Raw genomic sequence first — 12,427 nt, forward strand, 5'->3', positions numbered from 1 at the left:
GCACAAAGAGGGAGCTACTACTTAATCTCAAAAGGGTAGCTGCAGCTTTAAAAGATTACTCAACAGAGCTCTAGCTTTCAGTAGAACTCAGTTAACAAACTGGCAGAGAAAGAGTTGATCTCACTAAGAACCTTGACCTGACTCTCTACCCTTCTCTCTAATGTCTTGCCATGGTCTCTCATTGGCTGAACCAAATCAGAAGCCAGAATGCAAGGAAACCATTCACGATCCACTTCCAAGAACACAGTGCAGGGTGGAGAGGGTTAGGATCTAGATCTAGAGAGATAAATTGATACATGCAAATGTTAGATATTATAGAATTCCCTCTTAGTTTTCAAAGTGTTTGTACTAATTGATACTCTCACCAACAGCAGATAAGATCATACTGGGCCATATGCTCTCCAACACTAAGTATTATTAGACTTCTGAATTTTTGTCAATAGGCGCAAATTGTTATCTCCTTGTGGTCTTGATTTGCATTCCCTCAGTTAACTGCTAACACTGATCTATTCTTTGTGTTTACTAGTTAGACACATTAACTCTTCTGTAAAATTCCCAGTCATATATTATGGAAATTAAGTTTATGCTAAAATTTATAGAGAAGAACGAAGAGCAAGAATAGCCAAGACATTTCTGAAGGAGAAGAAAAAGGAGCAACTTTTCTTCAAGATATAAAGGCTTATTATAAAGTTATAATAATCAAAACAGTAAAATTGATGCTGTATACACATCTTGACCAATGGAACAGGAAAATAAAAATCCCAAAATAGACTTATGAATTTAGGGATCATCAAAAATTATGGAGATAATATGTCAGATCACTGAAGAAAGGCATGGTTATTTAACTAATACAGTTAAAAAATTTGATTATTCATATAGGGAGCAAGAAGAAAAATGGATTGCTATCTGAAACCATACAAAATACCTCAGATGAATTCAGACCTTAAATTCAAGAAGCAAAGCCTTAAAACTTTCAGAATAAAATACCAATGAATGCCCCTGTCTGACCTCAGGGTAGAAAAGGATTCCTTAAACATAATACAAAAAATGTTAATCATAACAGAAAATATTGATGCATTCAATTATGTTAATAAGAAATTTTCATGAAGACAATTTAAATAAACAGTAAGCTACAAACACGAAGAGAATATTTATAATTCATGTAACTAATAATGAGCTAGTATCAAGAATATATGAAGCACTTCTGAAAAAAGGCAAATGACCTAGTGGAAAAAGGGACAACTTACATCTCTAGCATACTTTTCTTTTATGACCGTGTTTTATGAACCATCACTAGTCTATAATTCTTGGAGGACTAAAATTGTCTTAGCCATCTTTCTTTATGACCCAGCACAGTGCCTGTTGGAAAGAAAATGGTCAACAAATGTTCATCAAATAAAGGAACAAACTTGCCACCCCAGAATAATGCAGACTGTTATAAAACTCACCATATGCATGCCCTCAGAGTCTTTCCTCTTATACTCACATTACCAACTCCTATCCACCCAGTTTGGAAGTCCAGATCACCAGTCACTTTACATCATAGTCCTCGCAGCCTCTAGCATTTAGCAAACATTTCTCTGGGATATCTCACGCACTGTTGGATTACGTTTCTCCACATTTCTATGTCTGTCTCCTCTTTGATTCTAGACTTCTCGAGAAGGCCATACTTCTCTAAAGCACAGTGCCTAGTAAAATTCTATGAGGTGTCCCATATTTATGGGGGATGTGGCGCAACACCTAGTACAAATTACCAGCCATCCATCAGGCTTCAAAATGGCAGAATAAGTGGTCTGGGAGAAATACTGGTCACTTTCATTATGATTTTTTTTCTCAGGTTTAGGCAACTGAAATAAGGTTACAAAAATTAGAGATGTAATTTATGAGGTACTCATTGCAAAGAGAAAAAAAAACTTTTTGAAGATTGTTCAAGTACACAGTTACAATTGGAATAAGGCAGCAGAGTATAGCAGAAAAAAAAATGGGGCCATGGTATCAAATATGTCTTCAACCCCAGCACCACCCTAGCGTGCTCTGAGCTTCATGAGTAAAATGTGATAAAAATCTACCTCAAGGGAAGTGTAGCAGAGTAAATGGTAGAGAAGCGGTACTTAACTTCATTTTCCCTATTTCTCCCCTCCCTCTTAAAAATAATGCCGTGTTCCAAGAACAGAAAACCAAACACCGCATAAGTGGGAGTTGAACAATGAAAACACATGGACACAGGGAGGGGAACATCACACACCGGGTCCTTTCGGGGGGTGAGGGGGCTAGGGGAGGGAGAGAATTTAGAGAAACACCTAATGTAGATGATAGGTTGATGGGTGCAGCAAACTACCATGGCACATGTATACTGACGTAACAAACCTGCATGTTCTGCACATGTATCCCAGAACTTAAAGTATAATAAAATAATAAGAATAATGCTGTGCTCCATCAGATCTTGCAGTGCATGGTGTTTTTCAGTTAAAACTGAACCATGACACCCTTAATTAACTTTGCTAATAGAAGCTTTTGCCAAATTCCTACTTGCCTCGCATCATCTATCTTGACTTGACTAACATTCTTTTTTTTTTTTTTTTTTTTTTTTTGAGACGGAGTCTCGCTGTGTCGCCCAGGCTGGAGTGCAGTGGCGCGATCTCGGCTCACTGCAAGCTCCGCCTCCATGGTTCACGCCATTCTCCTGCCTCAGCCTCCCGAGTAGCTGGGACTACAGGCGCCCGCCACCTCCCCCGGCTAATTTTTTGTGCTTTTGGTAGTGACGGGGTTTCACCGTGTTAGCCAGGATGGTTTCGATCTCCTGATCGTGATCCGCCGTCTCGCCCTCCCAAAGTGCTGGGAGTACAGGCGTGAGCCACCGGGCCCGGCCTTGACTAACATTTTTAATGGGTGGAGGGAGAACAAATGGCCACAGATTAAATGTCTTTACCCATAAGAATAGAGTGCAATTGGTCACTGTAATAGGAGTATCTCAATAATTTATTTACTGACTTTATCATAATTTCAAATATGCAGAAAAGTTAAAAATCGTGTACAATTATAACCCACATACCCACCACCTAGATTTAACAATTGTAACTGTCATCATAATAACGTGGAGGGTAATGATGACATTACCAAAATTTCCTAAGTATATTATTTTCTGATCCCTTGAAGGTATCCAAAATCCAACAACAGAAATCATCCAAAGTTTCTTCACTATGAACTCTTCAGTGAACTTTTCCCCATTCATAACATGAGGGTATCTCTGAGAGAGAACTACCAAGGAGCACACAGGGTGAGCTACTCTTTTCCATAATGATGCCTCTTGGTTTCTTGACTTAGGAAGCTCTGGGCCTGCTCACTTCTATTACTCATATGGCAGATTCTGCTTCTTCCTTCTTTGTACACTTTCAGGTTTTCAACAAAATAGCACAGTTGCCAGATTTAGCTAAGAAAAATGCAGAATGCCTGGTTAGCTTGGACGTCAGATAAACAATATAAAAATACAAGTATATCCCAAATATTGTATGGGATATACTTATGCTAAAAAAGTAATTTGTTGTTTATCCGAAATTCAAATTTAAGTGGGCATTCTGTATTTTATCTCACAATCCTGTGAAACACATAAATTCAATAACCTTCTGAAGGGGGTCTAGATGACTTTGACAGCTGGGCTCTCATGCTTCCAGGCCTGAAGGCAAAATGAGAGAAAACTATAGAGAAAGGGAGAGAATATACTTTTGCACCACAACTAAGAAAATATTATTTGGAATTGCTTTTAACTGGTTGGGAGCTAGATAGAAAGTCTGATGTGTGTTTGTGTCGGATTTAGTAAGTCATCTGTGAGATTCTGGAGGAAACAGGGTTGTGGACCTGAACAGATTGAATGAATTTATGATTGGGGTTAGAGTCATATGTGTATAGTTTAACAGGGTGTATTGCGCCTATTGCCACATTAATGCTCTATATAAGCCAACCACAAACCTTGGTGGTATTGCTGGGGTAAGCATTTATTGCTCACACATCAGAGTAAGCTGGGGGCCTGGCTCTTAGATGATCGTTGGGAGCTCTGCTCCCTGTGTCTCTCATCCTTTTCTTAGGACCATTCAGCTGTCTCAGAGATGTCTTTCTCACAGCAACATTTCAAATACAGTGAAAGCAAGCAGAAACATGTGAACCTTCGAGCGCTGGTCTTAGAACTGGCACAGTGTCATTTTCACTTCATTCTCTTACTCTCAAAACCTGCTTCTATGGGTAGGAAAGGGGTCTCTGCCTCTTTAATGAGAGGAGCTGCAAAGTCACACAGCAAAAGGTATGGATGCAAGAGAGGGAAAGAATTGAGGCCATCACTATGCCTATCCCAAGGCGTGGGCTGGAAACTAAGAATAAACTGGGGAGCAAAAAAGTTGCTTCTTTTGAAAACTATACATTTGTTTGCAACTGTAGCATTTTTTTTCTTCTCCAAGAAAAGTAATTAGCAAGACTTCCAAATTTTTTCCAGTTTGCGAAGCAGAGATGCCAACAGATCTCTACAAATTACCAGAATGTTCCACAACTCTTCTCAAAATACCTGTCAAAAAAGTTCTGAGCACATGGTGGCATTTTTTCCTTGTTGTAAACACAATGTATCTATATGAAGAGTCTAACATATTAAGGATGGAAATTTGCAGGAAAGTGGTAACGTTTAAGAGAAAAGGAAAACGAACTGAAGATTCAGAACAAATAACTTCCTATTCTGGTATCCCTTGAAATCTAGCACCAGTTTCTTCATCATTTGCTACATTTAGTTACAGGGAAGAACAGACTAGCAATTGGATGTGGGACTCTGAGACTCCTCTGCTTGTGTGACCTTTGTAAAGTAGCAATCTTTGCACACCTTTTAAATATGTGGATCAAATAAAAATCTCATTGTAAACTCTGAAATATCAAATAAATAGGAACTATTTTTACATCTAAAACCTCAGAAACCACTTTGATCCTGGAAATCTTCACTATGACCTCAAATTGCAAGTTCTTTTCTGTCAAGTCAGTTATCAAAATCAGTAGATTTTTAAAATGATGAGTTTGATTCTTAGCTCTTTGATACTTATTTTCTTTATTGGTAGGGGGTAGAAAGTAAACTGGCATTAGACACATAATTGTATCAATTGGGACACTTTCGGTTTTAGGCACCTATAAGTAACTAAGTCTCAGGACAAAGGCTGGTCTCATTTCAAGGACTTGGATAAGGTGACAGAGTGTATATGCTGTTGCCAGTGCCTAGTGGCCAAGGCCAGATCTGGCAGTATATAAAGAGGTGAAATCGGAAGAAGGGTCACTACTCAAAGAATACGGAGTGTATTAGGCAAATAACACCTGTTCACTAATAATATTGACATCAGGTAACTTTAAAAGATGAATTACCTGCCATTTTTAAAAAGTGTTCAGTTTTATTCATATTAATTTTTCAGAAGACAAAATGAAGCATAGAGAAAGTAATTTGCCCAAGATCCCATGATTCATGAGTGGCAGACTTGTGATCTGAACTGCAATCTCTTCACTCCAGCCAACATTATGGACCGCAGCAAGAAAAAATAGAATGGCTAACGGAAATACGATCGATCTGTATGTGCAAAAAGAAAAGCTCTTCCAAAACACTGCTGGTATAAAAGGCAAGTTGTTAAACAGTATTAGAGTGTGACTCCTTTCATGTTAAGAAACAAACACACACACACACACAAAAGCCCCCAACACACCTGCACAAATGTACTTCAAATAAATACATCTATATAGAGCTTCATATCAAAATATTAACAGCTATCTTTAGAGAGGGGAGTGGGATGCTGGGGATGAAAAAGAATGTATTTTATACTCTATCATATATATATATATATATAATCTGAATTATAATATTATATAAAGAAATAACTTGATTGGGGGAAAAGAAGGAAAAGCAAAATGCCTAGATGCTAAAAATTATGCATGAAAGTCAAAAGTTGGTTCTAGACCATTCCTTTATCTTACTTGTGCTGTTATTTTAGGATGAGTGAAAACTACTTGTCACAAATTTCTTTCCCCATTGAGACGGTAGCACACATTCTCATAAAATGGTGTAGATAAGGCAACTTTTCAGAACGTAAATGCATTAATGGTTTATATACATAGCCCCTAAATCCTATGTGACCTTTAAAACATTATTTTAATTATAAACTACAAGTATACTAGAATCTAGAATAAGCACTTGTTTTCAAACAGCAGTTTATAAAATACTACAAACACAATTGATGCCTCTTATAAATCTCCTCAATTCAATCTTTCTTGGTTCCCACAGGTAACCATCAGCAAATATTTTTTTCTACATATACAGCAATAATTTATAGTATCATTTTTTATATTTATACTTTATATAACTAATTTCGTAAAATGCCTTGTTCCACCACTCACTCTTGTCACTTATTTTTGAGATGTATTCATACTGACACACATAGCTCTAACTTGTTCATTTTGACTATTGTGTGGAAGTCTATCACATGAATATATGCATTATCAAAGTTGAGCATGGGTTAGGACCCCTTTCTGCTGTTTTACACAAGGCTGCCATGAACATTTTTGTAGATGTCTCCTTATGCATGTGCGTAAGTACTTATTTAAGGTAACATGGTAGGGAATCTTTAATTTGACTAGATATTGCAGAACTGGTAGTCAAGCCAGTGTATTTTCCCACCAACAGTTAGAGTTCCCACTGTTTGATGTTCCTGACAACACTTGCTATTTTGAAACTTACGTTTTTGCTAATTTGATGTGACACCTTTCCATGTTTTTAACTTGTATTTCCCTGATTATCAGTGAAGGGTATTTTTTTTCCATGTTTGTTGGCCTTTTGAATTCCCTCTTGTAAGAATAATGTGCTGATATTTCTATTAGGTAGACTTATCATGACTTGTAGGAACTTTTATATCTTCATAAATTAAGCCTTTCTTATATATTAATATATTGAAAACATCCTACATGTCGCTTATCTTTTAGTTAAGTCTTCAATCCAACTCAAATATATGATGGTTTAAATTAGGGATCCAAATTTATATGTTTACTAGTAGATATTTATGCCAACACAATTTTTTTTAAAAATTCACTCTTCTCTACTTGCTTATAACAACATAACTTAAGTATCTATATACGAAGGTCTCTCCATCTGATTCAAGGAAAACAGCAGCAACATTTAGCATTTGAGATGGCCATGCCATGTATCAGGAACTATTCTAAACATTTTACATGCTTAGACCATGCATTTTGGAGTCAGAATGCCAGGGCTTAAATGTACACTAGGGATCCCTGATAGATGGTAAATTTTACAAATTTCTTGTTTGTTCACTGGCTAATAGAAATGTATGCATCAGGTAAGGGAAATAAATATTCTGGTTGACAGAAACTATATTTTTTAAAAAGCACCCCAAATATACAACTTACTTTTATTAAATAGAAAAAAAAAATCCCCAAGAGGCAGATATCCCAGTAGTTTTAGTGAAAACAAATTTAATATCATCTTGTTTGAACAAAGCTTTTAGAATAAGTGAGCAATTAAATTCTTAAAGTAGGGACAGAACACCAACAAGCTCTAGACTCCAGAAGAGCTGTAAGTCGACAAATTGGCATTGTTTTGCTTAACAGTTTTAGCTTCAATGTAAATATATATTATTACTTAGGATATTAGCATCTGAACTATATAATGACTATTTTATCATTTTACTTGAATTAAAACCAGAATTTCTGGAACTTCCAAATAGTCTTTAAAGTTTTTCAATATAAACATAAACTAACCCCTATTCCTCTCTACATATCAAATGTGAAATAACTGTCACAATATATCAGCATTTTCAAAGAAAGATTTTTAAGTCTTCTGGCACATAAAATGTGTAATTTCTGTGTGACAATGTCATAATTATATACAGAAAATATTTTAAATTCTTGTAGAATTTAAGTTCTAAAGATTAAAAAAACAAGAGTTCCATGTTAATAAAATATTAAAATACTATGAGCTTGCCATAAAATTGACAGTGATTTGTAATTACACAAAGAATACACAAGGCAAGTCTTTCACACTAAGTGATTCATCATTGAAAACAATTATTGAACTGAATATACTTATTTGATATCACTAGTTTTCTAAATTATTCTTTCAGCACAAAACAGGCTTTCATATAACTTATAAATATTTCCAATTGCAACATTGAGGCAGCAAATGTCATATCTATGTTTGTCCTAGTTGTATGTCATACAAATATAAGTCTATGAATCTTATACCTTTGTCTAAGTCACCATTGTAGAGAATGTGCTGGTAAGTGAAATCAATACAAAGTGATTATTTTTCATTTGTAAAAAATGAAAATCATTTACACCTTGTTTTAAAGTTCTAAAGCAGCATATTCAACACTTAAGGCAAAAAAAAAAAAAGATTAAAAAATTATTATAAATTATAAATTCTGGTAACTTTTCTTCTGGCATTAAAAGCCACGGCACAAATTCTAATATTTTAACAGATAATATATTAGTGTACATCTGAATATACATTTGCCAAAATGTTCCATTAGTATGAAGTTGGTCTGAAGTGGAAGTGAAGTGCAGTGGTGTGGCGGGGTAACATTTAACGGTCATCCTGGGCATCAGGGGACATGGAATGGCTGAGTCTTGACCTTCCATTCACAGATATTGTATTTGATGGAATGGTAACCTAAGAGAAAGAAACACACTTTGCACCCATCAATTTAAAATGGGACAGCTGTCTAATTTTCAACAGTTACCACATTTTAACTTCTGCTTAATTGTAAATGCTAAGTATTTATTATTTAATAAATTATAATCAAGAATAAACGTTCATTCTACCATAAAATTTAAAAAGAGTTGTTATTTTCACAACAAATAAGTTAAATAATCCGTTAACACATCTTAATCTGTACAAAATTACCAAATCAACACAAAGGACAAGAGCACAAACAGACTGCAAGCCAAGCTGTTAAACAGCATTTTTAGCTAGATTAATTCTGTAATTCTGGCTCCCCAAAACTGCCTCTGAGAATGTAGAAAGATAAAGTGAATGCCACAAAGCAATGAATTTTACAAAGTTTTGTACTGATGGTATAAATTAACATGAAATCCCCCTCCCCATGGCCCCCTATTTATTCAAAACAAAAAAACGAGTCCTTGGTATTAAAAATGTTTTCATGTGAAGGATTTAAAAAGTAAAATCTGTGACTGTTAAGCCAAATGATTGCAGACTGAAAGGGAGTTTTTTTCTTTTTCTTAGTAAGTAAACTCCTAAGTTTCAAAATTCTATGGTAAAGTCTTCTATTCACAAACTATAAGTGAATAAAAACACGAAAACAAGAATTTTCTACATAGTGTGAATTCCAGCTTTTGAAAAATGTAAAGTCATCTGGATTATGAATAGTAAATATCTGTATTTTGAAATATCATACCTGCAATATAATAAAGATATTTTAAGACAATTTAGATTACAATTTTACTAATTTAGGTTCATAACTAAACACTATCATCTTCTCACAAGAAGACAACTAGAGTACAAATGGCCACAGATTTTCCTAGCAACCGAGTAAATTGGTTAAAAGGAAAATGAAATTGGCAAATTTAGTTTGGACTTGGCTTCCTTGCGCTTCGTTTTTTGCCTTTTACTAAATAAAGATTGGTCATCTAAACTAATGAGTTTTCTCGACTGTCTGATGAATCCAGGATGGAGCAGAGTGATTGACGCTACACACCTAAAAGAAAATGGGTGAGAAGAAGAGTTGCCACCAGCAGAAGGGAAAACTCATCTGCACTGTTTAGTATACCTGTGAGATTTCTTTCCAAGAATAGCCAACAAATGACAGGTAATGACTTTTTTTTTTTTTTTCTTTTTTTTTTGGAGAGGAGGTAGAATTTATTGGTGAGTATTAAGAGGGGGCAGCACAGTGGAAGCCCTCATGAGTGCAGGGCCCGGCACTTGTCCAGAGGTCCATGATTGGGAATGTACTTGACCCCACATCCATCTGGGATGAGCCACTTCTCAGCCACCATGTCTTCAAATTCATCAGCACTGAACTTGGTGAAGTCTCACTTCTTTGAGAAGTGGATCTTCTGGCAGCCAGAGAACTTGAACTTGGCCTTGTGCAGGGCCTCAATCACATGCTCCTTGTTCTGCAGTTTGGTGCGGATGGACATGATAACTTGGCCAATGTGAACCCTGGCCACAGTACCCTGGGGCTTTCCAAAGACACCTCCTATGCCTGTTTGGAGCTTACATTGAGGTAGTGCAAGGTCAGAGACATGAACATACATCTGAAAGGCCTATCACCAAGGTCCCTTAGAGCAACCTATATAAGAAACAGGTTGCATACACTACCAAGGAGGCTGCTGTTTGCAGCCACTGCACACTGGGCCCCCATAAGGAAAGGAACTCAGTAGGTTTAATTGGCTGCAGAGGTAATGACTTTCATTGTGGAACCTTGGTCCCAAATGTTTCTGTGTACGGGAGAATTATTTTGTAATTCTTGCCAAAATTGCAGTTCTCATAATTCTTTGTGAAGGGGAAAATTTGTTTTAGGCATTTAGAAAACATATGGATGGCTCTAAATGTCTCCAAGTAAAAGATGCTCATTGTAGCACCATATATAGAATCCAGTTGAACGACCACCAATAAGGAACAAATAAGCTATGTTACATTCATAAAGTCAAATACTATGTAATCTTAAAAAGAATAGTACAGATATATATATTTAACAGTTTGAAAAAGCTTCGAAGAGACATTTGTTTATGAATGGATTTGCAGAGTATTCCATTTTGTAAATTAAATACATTTACATATTACAAAAGTGGCCTAGAAGCTTACAGAGCAACCTATCAAGAATGGTTATTTTTGAAGAAAAATGACATCTTCTTTACTATTTAAAAACTTGTTTACTAAACTTTTAAACAAAAGAAGCCATCATTAAAATACTAGTTTATAAATTCTGAGGGCAGAGATCTTATTGATTTTAATGCCAGTTTATACCAACTTTATATCAATATTTATTTTAGTGCCTGGGACAGTGTAGTGCTCAATAAATATTTCTTGAATGGAATATGGTAACTTTTTACAAACATTCATAAAGAAAAAAGAAGGTATCACTTGAATGTTTTTGAATGAGGAACATATTACACTTATAATACAGATACTTAAAAAAAACATTTAAGAATTTACTGATGTGAATATCTACTAATTGATTGTCTACTCTTGAAGTTTAAAGAATTTTTAGGAATTCCACATAGCTTTCTTTTTTTCCACAAGGAATGTAACTATGAAAATTTCTATCATTTACATTTACTTTAAAAACGTAGAAATCGCTGCCAACCTGAAACTCTGGTTGTTCAAATTTAAACTAAGGAAATATGAATTTAAAAAACTAATTAAATAAACAAAACAAGCCAGCAAGATTCTGTATGACTTACCCAGTTTTTTCCTTCCCTCCACCTTCTGTTGAACCAAAGATAAATCTTACATTTGAAAAACACTTAATACATAGCGATAAATATCAAAATATGATTCACTATTTTCAGACCTTACTTGTAATGGGGTAATAACTTGATTTTTAGTAAATCAGAGACCATCAAGTACTGAAAGCCAAAGTTGTTCTTATGTCAACACAGGCCAAGGGTAATGAATTAATCTGTCTTGTTCTTTGTAAATAATTTGCTGATTCATATATAAACCTTAACATCACACAATTTATAACATACTGAGCTCGATTTATTAATGCTTTACATGAAGAAAAGACTAATCTCTGTGACTATATGGGGATTGAGTAGGGGTAAGGTATGTAAAAAAATTCCTTCTGAAACATGAAGAAAAATGGCATATTTATGACTACATTTACACTAGAGTAATCAACTAGATAATTGTTCTATTGTGAACCAACCATTATAATGAAGGTTAATTGCCTGCGTATGAACCAGAGCCATAAGACAAGTGGGTACCTGGAGTTAAATTGAATATTTGGGTGCCAAGATACAGAGAAACACAGAGCCAACTTTCTGATGAACAATCTAAACCTACCATCAAAATCACCAGAGATTTTATTTGGCAATACAATTGTTGTTCTATAAAAGAAATGTCAGAATTTAAAAGAAACTAGAAGAAATCTTCAGTACAGAACAGAAACACAGGACTTAAGCAAAGATCACAAGAAATTAAGAGCCTGCCTGTGCCCGTTTTTACTTCCTTTTGCAATTTTTTGAAATAGAATATATATATAGAAAAATTCACTAAATGTAAATACGTAGCCCAGTGAAAAACAAACATGCTTACAATGCACCACTCACGTCAAGAGAAAAAACACCTCCAAGTTTCCTATTAATCGTCTTTTAAAATTGTGGTATTTTCTTCATCATAGATTTTAGCCTTATATTGAATATTTTTATTGCCTTACAATAAATA

At 35.1% G+C, this 12,427-nt stretch overlaps 1 protein-coding gene and 1 non-coding gene across 39 annotated transcripts in view; both read right to left on the minus strand.

Moving 5' to 3' along the window:
• Window positions 1–12,427, minus strand: part of COBLL1 (cordon-bleu WH2 repeat protein like 1) — a 194,058-nt gene that overhangs the window by 24,071 nt on the left and 157,560 nt on the right. For 32 of the 38 annotated variants that reach the window (XM_077956577.1, XM_077956567.1, XM_015110264.3 and 29 more), the window contains one exon: window positions 7,478–8,689. The exons of the other annotated variants lie outside the window; for them this stretch is intronic. In XM_077956577.1, coding sequence (XP_077812703.1) covers window positions 8,603–8,689 — 87 coding nt within the window. In that variant the 3' untranslated portion in view covers window positions 7,478–8,602. Of the gene's footprint in view, window positions 1–7,477; window positions 8,690–12,427 lie in introns of those variants that run through there. 38 annotated transcript variants of the gene reach the window in all.
• LOC114671602 (small nucleolar RNA SNORA70) lies at window positions 10,301–10,435 on the minus strand. The gene has a single exon (XR_003721636.2). It is a non-coding gene; the product is annotated as a small nucleolar RNA SNORA70 (small nucleolar RNA).

Source organism: Macaca mulatta, chromosome 12 (genome assembly GCF_049350105.2).
Source record: "Macaca mulatta isolate MMU2019108-1 chromosome 12, T2T-MMU8v2.0, whole genome shotgun sequence".
Lineage (NCBI taxonomy): Eukaryota > Metazoa > Chordata > Mammalia > Primates > Cercopithecidae > Macaca > Macaca mulatta.